At 36.3% G+C, this 17,870-nt stretch overlaps 1 protein-coding gene across 1 annotated transcript in view; it reads left to right on the top strand.

Annotated features, from left to right (window-relative positions):
* The window catches only part of LOC121370723 (DNA-directed RNA polymerase III subunit RPC2-like), a 40,199-nt gene extending 25,386 nt beyond the window's left edge, over window positions 1-14,813 (top strand). The window contains exons 22-30 of the mRNA XM_041496139.1: window positions 83-206; window positions 1,868-2,011; window positions 3,268-3,316; window positions 3,947-3,964; window positions 5,047-5,152; window positions 10,386-10,482; window positions 11,178-11,375; window positions 12,329-12,418; window positions 14,210-14,813. Coding sequence (XP_041352073.1) covers window positions 83-206; window positions 1,868-2,011; window positions 3,268-3,316; window positions 3,947-3,964; window positions 5,047-5,152; window positions 10,386-10,482; window positions 11,178-11,375; window positions 12,329-12,418; window positions 14,210-14,342 — 959 coding nt within the window. The 3' untranslated portion in view covers window positions 14,343-14,813. The remainder of the gene's footprint in view (window positions 1-82; window positions 207-1,867; window positions 2,012-3,267; window positions 3,317-3,946; window positions 3,965-5,046; window positions 5,153-10,385; window positions 10,483-11,177; window positions 11,376-12,328; window positions 12,419-14,209) is intronic.
* Window positions 14,814-17,870: the final 3,057 nt, after the last annotated feature.

Here is a 17,870-nt window from a genome sequence, read left to right as displayed (position 1 = left end):
TATATAACCGTAAATAAAATGTGTTCAGTGCATCATTAAATAAAACATTTCCTTCTTTTCCATTACACTGTATTTTGTAAAGGTGAACGTGTGGAGAACAAGCAGGTGATGATCAACAAGTACATGCCAACCGTTACCATGACCCAGCTACAGAGTGCTGCCGGTCAGCCGCCCCTGCAACCAGAATACAGGGACGTCCCGGTCATGTGAGTTACCACTTTATTCTCTCATCTTCAGGTATGGGGTTATTTTTATGTGGGTATCACAAAATTGAATTATACAGGACTGGTGTAAAATTAATGTAGTCATTGTAGAATGCATGTATGTTTCTGTGATGTAGGTGTCGAAATTAACACACTGTTGTAAATTTAATCCTATAAATTATAATGGTTGGATACTTTGGTTTTATTTAAGTACTTTGTTTTCAGATAGGGCGGGACGTAGCCCAGTGGTAAAGCGCTCGCTTGATGCGCGGTCGATCTGGGATCGATCCCTGTCGGTGGACCCATTGGGCTATTTCTCGTTCCAGCCAGTGCACCACGACTGGTATATCAAAGGCCGTGGTATGTACTACCCTGTCTATGGGATGATGCATATAAAAGATCCCTTGCTGCGAATGGAAAAGAGTAGCCCATGAAGTGGCGACAGCGGGTTTCCTTCCTCAATATTTGTGTGGTCCTTAACCATATATCAGACGCCATATAACCGTAAATAAAATGTGTTGAGTGCATCGTTAAATAAAACATTTCCTTCCTTCCTTGTTTTCAGATTGTCCATATTGATTTGTTAACCAGATAGAAGTTACAGTGTAATAATTTGCCTTACACAGGAATTATTGACTCAATTTTGAGGATATGTACATGTAACTTACACCTTGATCTGTTGTTAATTATTGACTTAATTTTGAGGATATGTACATGTAACTTACACCTTGATCTGTTGTTAATTATTGACTCAATTTTGAGGATATGTACATGTAACTTACACCTTGATCTGTTGTTAATTATTGACTTAATTTTGAGGATATGTACATGTAACTTACACCTTGATCTGTTGTTAATTATTGACTTAATTTTGAGGATATGTACATGTAACTTACACCTTGATCTGTTGTTAATTATTGACTCAATTTTGAGGATATGTACATGTAACTTACACCTTGATCTGTTGTTAATTATTGACTCAATTTTGAGGATATGTACATGTAACTTACACCTTGATCTGTTGTTAATTATTGACTCAATTTTGAGGATATGTACATGTAACTTACACCTTGATCTGTTGTTAATTATTGACTTAATTTTGAGGATATGTACATGTAACTTACACCTTGATCTGTTGTTAATTCTACACTAGTTCTGTCAAAATACAATCTATGTATCCCAGTGTAAACAGACACACACATTACTGTGGTGTTTCAGTTGCTTGGTCTTAAATGAATACCAGTACCATTATGTTTTGATGATTATTTTAGACCGGCCTCAGTGGCGTCGTGGTTAGGCTGGTAGGTACTGGGTTCGGATCCACTCCAAGCCTTGGGATTTTTAATCCAGATACCGACTCCAAACCCTGAGTGAGTGCTCCGCAAGGCTCAATGGGTAGGTGTAAACCACTTGCACCGACCAGTGATCCATAACTGGTTCAACAAAGGCCATGGCTTGTGCTATCCTGCCTGTGGGAAGCGCAAATAAAAGATCCCTTGCTGCCTGTTGTAAAAGAGTAGCCTATGTGGCAACAGCGGGTTTCCTCTGAAAAACAGTGTCAGAATGACCACATGTTTGACGTCCAATAGCCGATGATAAGATAAAAAATCAATGTGCTCTAGTGGTGTCGTTAAATAAAACAAACTTGTTGATGATTATTTTAGGTACAAGGCTCCTGAACCTTCCTATATCGAGAAGGTTTTGATAACGGCAAATCCCGATGAGGCGTTCTTGATAAAGATCCTACAGCGTCAGACGAGACGTCCCGAAATAGGAGACAAGTTCAGCAGTCGGCACGGGCAGAAAGGGTGTGTATACTGGGTCTGTTGTTGTAAACTAGTGGTGTGTGATGTTTTGGGTGAAAGAAAGGGTGTCTACAGTGGTCTTTTGTTGTAAAACTAGTGGTATGTGCGGTTCTGTGTGATGTTATGGGTAAAAGAAGGGTGTGTACACTGGGTCTTGTTGTAAAACTAGTGGTATGTGCGGTTCTGTGTGATGTTATGGGTAAAAGAAAGGGTGTGTACACTGGGTCTTGTTGTAAAACTGGTGGTATGTGCGGTTCTGTCTGATGTTATGGGTAAAAGAAAGGGTGTGTACACTGGGTCTGTTGTAAAACTGGTGGTATGTGCTGTTCTGTCTGATGTTTTGGGTAAAAGAAAGGGTGAGTATACTGGGTCTGTTGTTGTAAAACTGGTGGTATGTGCTGCTCTGTCTGATATTTTTGAGTGAAAGAAAAGGTATGTACACTGGGTCTGTTGTATTACTGATGGTATGTGCTGTTCTAATATTTTGGGTAAAAGAAAGGGTGTGTACACTGGGTCTGTTGTAAAACTGGTGGTATGTGCTGTTCTGTCTGATATTTTGAGTACAAGAATGGGTGTGTACACTGGGTCTGTTGTTGTAAAACTAGTTGTATGTGCTGTTCTGTGATGTTTTGGGTAAAAGAAAGGGTGTGTACACTGGGTCTGTTATAAAACTAGTGGTATGTGCTGTTCTGTCTGATATGATGGGTAAAAGAAAGGGTGTGTACACTGGGTCTGTTGTAAAACTGATGGTATGTGCTGTTCTGTGATGTTTTAGGTAGAAGAAAGGGTGTGTACACTGGGTCTGTTGTAAAACTAGTAGTGTGTGCTGTCTGATGTTATGGCCAAGCTGCTGTTGAAAATAATAATAATAATTGATTGTTCCTTCTTTCACCATTTAGCTCAGATTTCACAATAATCGTATGTCTAAGAACCATAGATGAAGCTGTGTGTGAGGGTGGTGTTATTCTTTTTCTTTTGTTTTTTGTTCTTGTTTTTTTATTATTAATTCTACTTTCTTGTCAAATAAGTACATATTGTTACTGTGGTCTGCTTATTGTTAGAAATAAGTGTAAAGACATTTTCACTGAATGATCTTTGAACTGGTTTATATATTTATTAGGTATAGTTGTTATGACAGATCTTACCTGTTTTTATCCTCCATGAATTTTCATTTGTTGACTACAGTTGTTTTCAAATATATTTTTAGTAAATTTAGTATATCAGAGTACATGAATTGCTTTGAAATTTTCGTATTACAGTGTATGTGGTCTGATAGTGCCACAGCAAGACATGCCGTTTTCGGACTTGGTAAGTTTGTTTCAACTTACATTGCACCATTTCAATACTTTATTTTTTAAAACCGGCCTCTGTGGCGTCGTGGTTAGGCCATCTGTCTACAGGCTGGTAGGTACTGGGTTCGGATCCCAGTCGAGGCATGGGATTTTTAATCCAGATACCGACTCCAAACCCTGAGTGAGTGCTCCGCAAGGCTCAATGGGTAGGTGTAAATCACTTGCACCGACCAGTGATCCATAACTGGTTCAACAAAGGCCATGGTTTGTGCTATCCTGCCTGTGGGAAGCACAAATAAAAGATCCCTTGCTGCTAATCGGAAAGAGTAGCCCATGTAGTGGCGACAGCGGGTTCCTCTCAAAATCTGTGTGGTCCTTAACCATATGTCTGACGCCATATAACCGTAAATAAAATGTGTTGAGTGCGTCGTTAAATAAAACATTTTTTTCTTCTTTTTTTTTAATTTTAAAAAACAAAAATCTGTGGAGTTTATTTATGAGGTTGTTTTATTAATTTCAGGCACAAAGAATAATGTTTTAGTACGGTCTTAATAAATAAAATGTGATCTTTATCGCATATTAATCCAATAGATATAGATATATATAGATATAGATATATATATAATTCTTTTGGTTTTATTTTCAGGGCATCTGTCCGGATATTGTGAGTATTGTAAATCTTTTCTTTTTTTTAAATTATTTGCCATTGCACTGTCATTATCATTCAACACCAGTAAGAGTTGTAAACATTCACTAAATTATAAATATGTTATTTGTTTAGCATAGATATTTCTGAGGAGAAGTGGAAATAGCTCAGTGCTGGAGCGATCGCCCGAGGTAGGCCCAGTGGGTTTTCACAACTGTTTTATTAAAGGTTGTGGCACATGCTGCTTGTCTGTAGGGCGGGACGTAGCCCAGTGGTAAAGAGCTCGCTTGATGTGCGGTTGGTCTAGGATCGATCCTCATCGGTGGGCCCATTGGGCTATTTCTCATTCGAGTCAGTGTACCAGACTGGTATATCAAAGGCTATGGTGTGTGCTATTCTGTCTGTGTGATGGTGCATATAAAAGATCTATTGCTACTAATGGAAAAATGTAGCAGCTTTCCTCTCTAAGACGTCAAAATTACCAAATGTTTGACATCCAATAGCCGATGGTGTCGTTAAACAAAAAAAACGTTTCCTGTCTGTATTATGTAACAGTAGTAACCTCTGTGGCAGCAGTAGATTTTCATTCTGTCAGATACCAAGTAGCTGTAGTTTGTTTATTAAATTGGCTGTTAAACAACCACGGTTTTCCTTCCCGATAATAATTGTTTGTTTGTTTTGTTTAACGACACCACTAGAGCACATTGATTAATTAATCATTGGTTATTGGATGTCAAACATTTGGTATTTCTGACACGTAGTCATCGGAGGATACCCACTACATTTTCCTAATGCAGCAAGGGATCTTTTATATGCACTTTCCCACAGACAGGAAAGCACATACCACAGCCTTTGACCAGTTGTGGTGCACTGGTTGAAACGAGAAAAAAAAATCCCCAATCAGTTGAATGGATCCATCGGGTTGGTTCGATCCTGAAAAGCAAGCACCTCAAGTGAACACTCAACCGACTGAGCCCTCCTCTCTGATGAAATCAAATGATGTGCCCAAGACATGCTATGCTTGAATCTTTGATGGATGTAAGGAACTATCCAATGGTGATTTACTAATGTGTCATTGATAACCCTGTTCTTTCTTTAAGATAATGAATCCTCACGGCTATCCATCCCGAATGACTGTGGGCAAGCTGATCGAGTTACTGGGCAGCAAGGCTGGTGTCCTGGAAGGAAAATTTCATTATGGTACAGGTAAGTGTGGCACTAAACAGGGCTCACCCTGGATCAAAAATACCTGTAGCCAAAATATTAGCCAAATGGAATTTTTATTAGCCATATTGAAAATGCTTTAGCCAAATTTGTTTTACGCAGTACTGTATAGAATATTTATATATGAATATGAAAATGTATCTTTTTCAGCTAATTGTGTACAAACTGGAATAAATTATCTAACAAATATGATTACTGTAAACTAATTTTATTCAGTGTACATTTAACTGCAATTTGTATAATTTAAATACTGCATGTTCATTTCCGGCGATCTGCATGCGTGCTCTTTACCATGAGTACGAAATTAACAAAGACAAAGGAATAAACAAAAACTGTGAATAAATATTGTTTTTCTACAAATTTACATCAAGATTTACTTTTGCATAATCGTATTGTTTAATGTCCGCAACGATGTCTCTTGACATGCGGGTGTCAGCTGACTCTGAAGCGTGATGTATATTCGCACCGAGAGCTGTCCTCAGTTCAGCCAACGAACGTTCTTCCTAACGTTCGCGAACTATTTGATTGGTGTTCGTCATGTCCATTTGGTTTAACGTGAAGCGCACAAACCAGTCTAACGAACGTTTTGTTTTCGCTCGGTCTGGCTGAACTCAGACCTTGAGATGGCCTACATGTCTTTTGGCCCTGAACTGGCATGTGTATTCAAATTGACACACATTGTTGGTCTGTTTTTATTACCGGTACTTTGGTTCAAAGATTTTACAAAGTAAAAAGAACAAGTTACAGATCTTCCAGACATTGCTGTCATACATGTTGAATGCATGCCGTTAAAATTAATACCTGTGATTATTAAAATAAGCAAACATTAGGCCTATAAGGCCTATGCTGTATTCTGCATGACACCGTTTCTCGTTACCGGTCGCGAGATCACTATTACGCTAATTGAATATTTGGTAGTATTATTATGTTTGAGGTGTCGGATAGATTATGTAACCGTTTGTTCACATCAGAAGACAGAAAATGGCTTAGCCAAAATTTTAGCCACTTGCAAATTTTATTAGCCATTTTTTGTAAAAATTAGCCAATGGCTAATTTGGCTACCGACAGCACGAGCCCTGACTAAAGTATTTATTATGTATTATATACACTGAAGGACAATTTCATTATGGTACAGGTATGTGTGGCACTAAAGTATTTATTATGTATTATATACACTGAAGGACAATTTCATTATGGTACAGGTATGTGTGGCACTAAAGTATTTATTATGTATTATATACACTGAAGGACAATTTCATTATGGTACAGGTATGTGTGGCACTAAAGTATTTATTATGTATTATATACACTGAAGGACAATTTCATTATGGTACAGGTATGTGTGGCACTAAAGTATTTATTATGTATTATATACACTGAAGGACAATTTCATTATGGTACAGGTATGTGTGGCACTAAAGTATTTATTATGTATTATATACACTGAAGGACAATTTCATTATGGTACAGGTATGTGTGGCACTAAAGTATTTATTATGTATTATATACACTGAAGGACAATTTCATTATGGTACAGGTATGTGTGGCACTAAAGTATTTATTATGTATTATATACACTGAAGGAAAATTTCATTATGGTACAGGTATGTGTGGCACTAAAGTATTTATTATGTATTATATACACTGAATGTACAATATTTATTATGTATTATATACACTGAAGGAAAATTTCATTATGGTACAGGTATGTGTGGCACTAAAGTATTTATTATGTATTATATACACTGAATATACAATATTAAAAGCAGTTTACTCACATCAGATATATTATACAACATTCATTTAGAAAATAGCAATAATAAATGGCATCTGGTATAAATGCAAAAATATTGATTGTATTCCAAAAAGTTTGCAAATATGTTCTACATTAAGGTACTTACATGTACATTCTTAGGTTCTTAAAGAAAAACAAAACTGTTATATGGGCATATTATTATGTGCTAGAAACCATAAGCATACGAGATGGGAGTGGGTGTGTGTGTGTGACAACAGCCCCTCTAATGTTGGAGCAAAACCTCAAACGGGCAAAATTATACAGATATTCGGGCAGAATGTGCTAACTTGAGATCTTTTTACCAAGCATACGAGATGGAAGTGGGTGTGTGTGTGTGACAACAGCCCCTCTAATGTTGGAGCAAAACCTCAAACGGACAAAATGATACAGATATTCGGGCAGAATGTGCTAACTTGAGACCTTTTTACCATGTATTTCCATCATTCTACCCTCAAAATGACTTGTAATCCATGTAAAAATACATAGTGATTCATTTGCAACCCTAGATAGCTGTTTGCCAGTAATGCTAATATGAATTAATGTTCTTATCCAGACTGGGGCATTTTCGTTTAATTCAGCCAAAAGCCAGTCTGCTCCTTACAAAAATATTTCTATGCTAGAAACTGAAACTTATTATGTGCATAATTTTATCAAACAAGAATGTCTTGGTTACAATTTTTTTTGTTTTTTTTGTTTAACAACACCACTAGAGCACATTGATTTATAAATCATCAGCTATTGGATGTCAAATATATGGTCATTTTAACACAGTCATAGAGAGGAAACTATGCAAGCTTTGTACCACTGGGCTACGGTCTTGGTTAGAAATTACATAAGAACTCAAGCTTCTCCATCTGGAAATATCAGGTGAGCAATCGACTGATGTTCAGGTGAACATGTTCAGGTAATGAGAGCATTCACGAATGTCTGAAAATTAATGATCATAACAACATAATAATACAGCAAAATTATTCAAGTTGGGTGCAGAAACACTGAACACTTTCCATCTTTTGACAAGTATGAGGTGAATGCGAGCAACTGCTAGCCTCGTTTTAAATGTTTCAAGTATAATCGTGTTTAAAGGTAGACTAAACTCCAACAAGAGCCTTATGTGTTGGAAAGATGCATACCTGGACCACCAACACATACTGACACTTTAACAAATGAAAAACGCATACTTTTAGAATTAATAAAAAAACGTGATTATTCCTGTTAACTGGGGGCAGCCATTTTGTTTAGTTTTTGTGACAACCGGTGGTACAGCTTGGGGCGAAGTGACGTCAGCTCAGGTCCAACTTCTCTATTATGCACAATGTAAACAAATGCTCTAATTTACGACAAGGCGCTTCGCTTTCATCAACCTGACTTGTAAAACAACATAAATGACTTGATAATATAATAAACTATTTAACTAAATATGTTTCAGTTTGCATCAATATAACGAAATGGAGTTATAGTACTTTTTTCTTTTAAAAAATCCAAAGAAAAAATGCATATTATTAGGTCTATTGGTAGGATACGTTCGAGAAAAAACGACCACTCACGATACCCAAGTGATAATTTTCTTTTCTCTGGGACTACGTAATTGGTCAGTTTTGTGATTTTAGATGGGAAAATCTACTTAACCAAGGGTTTTACAGAATTACTTACAGTAATAAAGCTGGTAAAGTCCATTACGATTTGAGGTTATCATACAATACCCTGTGATCTTCATAAAAGAGGCACGTCTTTTTAGTGTGTCTAGACACAGTGTCTAGGGACCATCTAAATATACACCTGCCAATCAAGAGCCACAGGTACAGGCCACGGAAAGAAAAGACCAATTAAACAAGAAAACACTCCGACTATTATTTCAGTATGTGGGTTAATTTATATACAAAATATAATACAGTTATTTCAACACTTTGACAATGCTGGTTTATTTTGTACTGAAATATAAACCACATATACACGTTGCTGTGTTACTGGGATAGATATTATTACAAAACACTGAAATGCATCCGCAAAAATCAGGTATGTTTTGTTTCTTCAGTTCAAAGACTAATTCCTGACGTGACACGTTAGGTATTACATAACCATCAGCTCGCCAGAGGCAGAGTATGACAAATATTTTGAAAAGTCACTAGCCACAGGGCTAGTGGGTTTGTGAAAACCACTAGCCCACCAAGATAAAGCACTAGCCCAAATTCCTGATCAATTATAACTGGATTTTTATATAATTTACACATTTACAAGTATAACAGTAAAATAAAACAAACACTTAAATCATGTTGTAACTTTCAGTTTTTTGTCGTGTTGTACGTTTGTTTTTTTGTCAAGTGTGATCCATCGTCATTGTTCCGTTTTCGCCTTTGCTCTCCCCCCAGGGACAAAATAATTGGGCTAACTCATGGTTGCTATCTTAAACCACTATAAAAATAATTAAATTTAAATGAGGGTACGACATTGTGACACGGTAATAGATGGTTCAATGTATTCCGTAGGGCCCTACATTTAGGGCCCTACTATTTATGTCACCAGGAACGGTGATGTCAATTGCTCAAATACAGGGCATTATCCCGTGTCAGACCGATATCAAAAGAATATAACGGCGACATCTAATCCGTTGTTAATTGATGAACAAAAAAGGTATCATCTTGTATCGGCAGCTGTGACACATTATCCAGACCGCTACACGTTAATAGGCCAAGCAGAGTCATTGCATGTGTGGTTACCATTAAAGTAAATTGTTGTCAGCGAAGTGTTAAATTAGAAAACAATAGGTAAATAAAACAAACACTGAAATTCAAAGCATGACTGGGGTTTACTTGATTGAGATTAACATATGTGCGAGATTAACTACCACGTGACGTGTCCAACCAATCAAAACACGCATGTCATTAGACTTATTTCCTGTGCCAGAAACTTGAAAGGGAAAAGTAACTGTAACTGGCGATGTAGAGATAGCATGTTACTGCAGTTTCCAGATCTAGTTCAAGTGGATTATTATTATATACTGATTGCGTTGTTGATATTATTCGATGACAAACGTCACCATAAAATTTATTAAACGAAATTTCAGCCAAGAGAAAAAGAAAAAAAACACGATCGAGCGATAAGGAGGGGGCGGAAAGCACTAGCCATGCGGGCTAGTGGTTTTGCGTTTTTTACTAGCCCGAACTTAAAAACCACCAGCCACGGACGTCGGGCTAGCGGATTTGTCGAACTCTGCCAGAGGGCGTATTCACTGGGATGGTACAAAATGGCTGCACCCGTTATATATAATAGCTGTCACATTTAACCATTTTATTAATTAACTATGCGATTATACTTGATATTAAGCAATAATGTGCATTATGTATCGTTGAATATGCACACCAGTCCAAAAGCCTTGCTTTAGCATTCCTTTAATGACTTTTCCTCAACTTCTGTTTTCGTCAGCATTTGGAGGTGACAAAGTGGAAGATTTATCAGAAGTCCTCATACAGCATGGGTTTAACTACCTGGGCAAAGACTATGTCACGTCTGGAATTACAGGGTACGATCTCACTCACTGACTTTAGTAATTTTTAATACCATCATGAATTACTGAGACATGGGCTGGCTGGAGAGTTGGGGCTGTCAGGTATGAATGTCAGTGACGAACCTGAGGCCCAGTAATCAGTATGTTTTGAGGGTTTTAAATTTTTTAAATCCCAATTTCACCTTTTTTGGCATAACCACATTTTTTTCAGAGTAAAATACTAGAAAATTACCTTTTTAAATGGGTGTTATATCCCTGAAGTCCGCATAAGAAAAAAGTGGTCCAAATTTGATTTCAGAATTAAAACCCCAGTTCACTTGAAATATTTTAAATTAATATATTATTTTACTTAATATATTTGTTAATAAGAATTTGAAACTCATTTTATTTGATATGGTAAAATTAGCACCATTTTAGCATTTTAGCAGTGGATAATAGAGATATTTTGTGTTTTGGTTGGGGTATTTTAATTGCATGAAATAAAATTCAAAATCCACCAAAACTTAGCTTTGAAAGGAATATCGAGATACAAAAGTTTTAATCAATTAGACATCTCACTTCAAATTATTGTTTATAAAGAGTGATAAGATGTGGTAGTTTTAGCACCAAGAATAAATATTATTACCAAATAGTGATTTGTCATAAATAGGTCACTTCAGTCAGAACTCAGATGGGCAACATGTATTCTTACTTTTCTCGTATTTCTGCAGGGAGCCACTTGAAGCATACATTTACTTTGGCCCCATCTACTACCAGAAGCTGAAACACATGGTCATCGACAAGATGCATGCACGAGCTAAAGGGCCCCGTGCGGTGCTCACTCGACAGCCCACAGAAGGAAGGTCCAGAGACGGGGGTCTCCGCCTCGGAGAGATGGAGAGAGATTGCCTCATTGGATATGGTGCTAGGTATACACAGGCAGTCTTTAAGTCACATTCAGTGCCCAGGTTCATTTAGCTAGTTTTTAAAAGGATGAGGGGGAATGGAATAGTTATGGAATTTGCTGAGTTGTTGCAATTATTTTTCTCTCTGATATCGCCATTTTGATATGGAAAGTAAATTTTTAGCATCAATGATGAATTAGTTTCAATAACTTAATTTTCATTGTTAACTTTTTCGCAGACTTTTTATTAATTTTAATGCAGCCAGTGCACCACGACTGGTATATCAAATGCTGTGGTATGTGCTATCCTGTCTGTGGGATGGTTCATGTAAAAGATCCCTTGCTGCTAATGTGAAAATGTAGCAGGTTTCCTCTGAGACTATATATTTCAAAATTACCAAATGTTTCACATCCAATAGCCAATGATTAATAAATCAATGTGCGCTAGTGGTGTCGTTAAACAAAACAAACTTTATATTTTAAATTAATTTTAAAGTCATCCTCCATTTTTACTACCCAAATCCTTGTACCGGTAATCAGTTTGGAATATATATATCTCTGCATACTGGTTCTGGTTTAGCAATATTATCCTCCACCAACTCTAATCCCCCACAACTCCAACCTTCATTCTCAGTCTTGCTTTGGAATAGGTATTTTTAAATCTGCTAGTTTTTAGCAAATGTAAAATATTATCAACTCTTTCAACTGTTTTACTGTTATTTTACACATTACTTACATTGTTCTGCTTAAAGAAGTAATTTTGGAACCTATAATGTTTTTCTCGGCAGCCTGGTGTTTGTAGCATCTCAAAATCCATTTTATACAAAACATTGAGTGAGTGACTAATTGCTTTCAAGGCATATTTCATTTCATTTTAAACAATATTTTATTTTGACATATGTTAATATTTACAGGACATAGAAATATATCAACACTCGATATTCTGAAAAGTGTTTTGTAAAATATACTGTATTGCAGTATGCTGCTGCTGGAAAGACTGATGATTTCCAGTGACGCTTTTGAAGTTGATGTGTGTGGAGAGTGTGGCCTGCTGGGATACTCAGGCTGGTTAGTACATTTGTCACATGTCATAGACAGCCTTAATATTCTTATCATTTTTCTAAGTTGACTGCAAGAATACTTAAAAAAAAAGAAAAAAAAAAAGAAGATTTTTATATTTTAGAGTCTGAACTCCATTCTTAAACTAGAGTGGGGGACAGTAGTTCTGGTAAAGTGTTCACCTAGGGTCTTATTCAGTAATCTCTTGTGACTTTTTGATCTTGCAGTTCTATGCAAAAATACTTATTATCAACAATGCAGTCTTGATTAAAGATGTCTTTGTGAATTGGGCACCAGAAAGCGATGGGTTATAGGTTCAATCCTTCTAAGTGGACCGACTCACTTGGGGTTTTCCCATTCAGACCACTGGTCCAATACTAGGGTATCAAAGATTGTCTTTCTGTCCTTTCAAAGATTGTCATTGTAGTGTATATTAAAAACTACTTCAGAGGGGATAATGTCTGTTTTTGATTATGGCAAAATTCATTTTTCACTTTCTTTATTCTAATTGTTCTGCAAATGATGTGAAGTTTTCACAAATGCATTTAAAATGATATGCCAATCATTATGCAGGCATAAATTATATAAATGCTTCAGTGTTAAAAACAGTAATCGGAATGCACTGTACTGGAGTTCAACACTGAAATTAAAATGCTTATATCTTTGTTTGATTTTAACAAATATATGGTGTTCTTTGCTTGCACCATTGTGCATATATATATTGTACTCCATATTTGTGGCAAATAAAGTAAGTGTTAGGCAGTATGAAGAATTGGCTGGAGAATTTTTTCTTTTCTACTTCACCTGGCCTCAACACAAATGCATATTCCCCTAAGGATAGTAGTCTGGGAAAAATCAGCGAAGGAAAAATAAGGAAGTTAAGTCACATGACTGGAACAAGAAGAAGGACTCGGTAGAAGAATTTTAGCCCATCCCATTGGCTGTTGGGATGTTCGGACCAGACTACTATCTTTAGGGGAATATGCATTTGTGTTGATTCCAGGTGAAGTATTCTTTAAAAAGAAAACACCTCATTTTCTCCAATCTTTAATGTTTGTCTTATTCACCTCAACTTGTTTTATAATTGATTTTTCAACGGTTATAATATATTCTATTCATTATTTTGTGTGGATATTAAAATACTCTCTACAGTAAGTTACTCCTTGCTCTTTCAATTGCTGTAGTATGAAAATATTACAGCAACCATCATTGGTGTACTATTAAATGTTGTTTTTATTCTCAAACTGTATTTAAAAAGGCGAGAAGTGGCCCAGTAATAGAGAGCTCACCTGAGGTGTGATTCAAATCCAGACATGGTTAGCAAATTACCGGCCTCGGTGGCGTCGTGGCAGGCCATCAGTCTACAGGCTGGTAGGTACTGGGTTCGGATCCCAGTCGAGGCATGGGATTTTTAATCCAGATACCGACTACAAACCCTGAGTGAGTGCTCCGCAAGGCTCAATGGGTAGGTGTAAACCACTTGCAACGACCAGTGATCCATAACTGGTTCAACAAAAGCCATGGTTTGTGCTATCCTGCCTGTGGGAAGCACAAATAAAAGATCCCTTGCTGCTAATCGGAAGAGTAGCCCATGTAGTGGCGACAGCAGGTTTCCTCTCAAAATCTGTGTGGTCCTTAACCGTATGTCTGATGCCATATAACCGTAAATAAAATGTGTTGAGTGCGTCGTTAAATAAAACATTTCTTTCTTTCTTTGGTTAGCAAATTAGTTTGAGAGATCAAGTGCTTAACTGTGCATCTTCTTTCATGAAATGTTTCTTTAAATTTGTATTCTTTCAGGTGTCAGTACTGCAAGTCTTCCAAAAATGTCTCCACACTGAAAATGCCATATGCCTGTAAATTGCTTTTCCAAGAACTTCAGTCAATGAATATTATTCCGAGACTTTCCCTCAAGCCGTACAACGAAGTCTAACACTGGCTTGGAGGATATTATCCTCGGGAATAACCATGTCTGAAGTCTGTGATTTTCATTTGTATGTCATCCTCAGGAATAATGATTCTGAAAATTGTGATCTCTCATTTGTAACTCTCTGAATAACAGTGGAGTCTCAATGGAAAATTATGCGCATCATCCTCACAGATAATGATGTCTGAAAGTTGTGATATCTCTTTTGTAACTCTGAATAACAGTGGAGTTGCAGTGGAAAATTGAGCGTATCATCCTCACAAATAATGATGCCTGAACGTTGTGATATCTCTTTTGTAACTCGCTAAGCAGCAATTGCGAGTTGTTACAAAAATTTAACAATGATGTCTGAAGTTGTGATATCTCTTTTGTAACTCGCTAAGCAGAAATTGCGAGTTGGGACACACAAGAAAGGAACATTCTTGTCTGATAAGTATCATTTTGTGTTGTACCAAGTAATAAAGTTTTCTCAGAAAAGTTAATTTTGAGTTAAAATCAAAGTGTACATTTTATTTTCAGTTCAGCACACACAAAATGAACAGGCGAGTTAGAAATTATATTTTACTTTATACACATGCATAACGACATATCTTTATTTACTGAAGCTGTAGAAAGGTGTTATTCTAGTGTTCACTATAAAGTGGCAGTCCTCCTACAGATGAGTTGGAACCATATAACGGAGTCAACATGTTTAAAGTCAAGTGTATAAACCAGTCTAATGAAAATATTTTCCACTTGGTCTGGCTGAATGCAATGCCTAGGTTGAGTCAGCTGTTTTTTTGCTAAGCATTTGCAAATATTTTTCAGGCTCATGTGCAAGGAGAGGGTTTCAGGGTCGAACCCCCCCCCCCCCCCCCCCCCTGCTCAAGCACATTTTCTTTTTTCATAATACATTTTCCTGAGAAGCATGTATCGACACACACACACACCCACCCAGTCTAAATCCATTCCCTGGTAAAATTCTTGAACACATCTGATTTCGACTGGTTTTCAAAGTGCACATTTGGTTCAATTTCATTTCAACTTATTTTCGTGCTTAGATCCAATTAAGGTTCAAGCATGCTGTCCTTGGCACACATCTCAGCTATCTGGACTGTCTGTCCTGGACAGTGGGTTAGTTGTTAATTGTTAGTGGTTATTGAGAAAGAAGAGGGTGTAGTGGCCTTACACCTACTCATTGAGTCATTAAAACCCGCTCTGGGTGGGAGCCGGTACCGGGCTGCGAATCATATACCTACCAGCCTTATGTCTTATGGCTTAACCACGACACCACCGAGGTTGGTATTCAGTTCAATGTGAAGCTCAATTACCAGTCTAGCAAGTATTAGCAACAAATGGCTGTGTGAACTTAAACCGTACTCTCTATTCTGTAAACAATGCACCTGATAACTACATGTACATACCATCACGACTTTGTCATTACTTCTTTTGGAATCAGTCTTGTGCAGGTAGTACTAAACCAAATAACTTCCGGCTGGGTCAAAGTTCGAGGTGCACCGAACTTTTGATAGAGAAGTGAACACCACAAGTCCTGTGATTGGTTATAAATGTGAGTGTGTTGGTTGTAAAAAATAATAGTTTAATCTGGGTAAAAAAAAAGTGCAATTTTATTTCATATAGTACCAATGTGTCAAGTAGCCTTGTGCTTGAAACATGTATGGGGTACCTGTAAAAAAAATGTACTCGAATTTTGTGCGAAACTAGGGTAGTCATAGATGCTACCCGTTATCTCAGAAACGAGCAGCTTGACCCCCATTTTTTTCTGATTCACTTTAAGTGTAAGGGGTGGTAGTATTTATATCCGTGGCATTTATGTCGGTTGATACGTTGCAGGTAGGAGTTTTAGCCACATATGTTACTATTGTCGTCTATGGGATTTGATTTGGTAGTATACACCCTATAGCACACATTCAGTGCATAATAAAAAATATTATGATTTTGTCATTTTATTTAATTAAACTATACTGGTTGATTAATTACCCATCACTCAATCATGCAAGTTCACAATGACCTTGACCTTGACAATAATCTCTGTACATGGCTCTGAATGTAGTTTGAATCAAAGTTAGCACTGAGGAAAAGTTGGTGTTGGCCTATAATTGATACTGTAAAGATTTCAATAATTTCTTTTTACATGGTATTTGACTTGCCATATACAACTGCTCTTAAATATGATATTATATATAGGCAACCTGAACTAAGATTTTAATAGCAATTTATTTTTATATTAAAAATAGCATGTGCCAATAGTGGGTTAATGTCTTTAGTTTCCATTAACATTGTTAATTTTTTATGTATGAAATTCTGAAAACTCAAATTTGTAAAGAAGTTGATTTTTATTGTCATTTTGACATATTTATAGGGTGCTGAGTTATATTTTAGACAAATTTGTAGTTTTATGCAAAATTTTAAGTAAATTTGAAGAAAAACTTTACCAAAAACATAATTAAATTTGTTGTCACTATTGTGCCTTCTGTTCTTATTTGTACATAACAATAAGGTTGTTAAACATATCCTTAGATCTCCAGATCTTTTTTTTTTTCTTAATAATCACTTGGTTAGCTCTCATGAAAAGCATTTTGAGTTTATACTAGATTCAGAACCAATTTTTTCAGATTTGATTATCTGCCTTGGATTAAGTTGATAATTTATTTTATTGTTAAAGCTGTATTACCTAATGTTACTAGCTAAATAAAATGCTGGATTACAGATTGTAGGAATACATCTAATATACATATTGTATTCATCCGGATTAGAAAATAATGCAAGAAAATAGATGTTCGGGTAATTTTGTCATTTAAAAATAGTTTTTTTCAGTAATTAATCAAAAATAAATGTGTTAAAGCTGCATGATTATTCCAGATATCACAACTATTAAAACCTCCAACTACAGTAGGCTATCAATAAAATATAGTCAGGAATATTGGTGGCTGCCAATAGTTTTGATGGTTCATTATGAAAATCAGCATGGTCGATGGATTTGAATTTCCCACACCTGGTAACTTGAAGACACCCACACCCAGCATACAGGATTTCCTCCCAACACTAATGTTCAGGACATTAAGTCATTACTTCATACAGGTACAGTCATGTTTGTGTTTCCTTCCTCAGACAGTGTATTTTTTTAATACTGATATTTCTTTGATATGCCTGTTAAGGTCTTCATAATCTAGGGGTCAATCAAGTGCATGTGTTTTAATGGCATTCTTTAAAGGGGTAGAGGTACTCTGACTATCTTTGTTGTCTCTACATATATACCTGAGTACAAACACCCAACTGAAAGTAAATATCTTCAGGAGTTTTATTTTAAAACATTTTGTTGTTTAATATGACATATTGCATTTGTACAAAACTATATGCAATATATATGCTTTTTTAGGTGTACATTATATTAGGTTGCACTGTAGAAATAACAGTTTCAGTGAGGTTGTCAGTTTATGTCAGAATACACCAGATCCTGGTTGTCATAAAGACACATAGCTGGACACTTTTTGAAAAATGTATGTTATCAGTATAGGTAGTACTAAACCAAAT

The sequence above is a fragment of the Gigantopelta aegis genome, chromosome 4 (genome assembly GCF_016097555.1).
Source record: "Gigantopelta aegis isolate Gae_Host chromosome 4, Gae_host_genome, whole genome shotgun sequence".
In the NCBI taxonomy this organism is placed as follows: Eukaryota; Metazoa; Mollusca; class Gastropoda; order Neomphalida; family Peltospiridae; genus Gigantopelta; species Gigantopelta aegis.
Note: the sequence above shows the minus strand (reverse complement) of the source record. Positions and strands in the feature narration are given on the sequence as shown.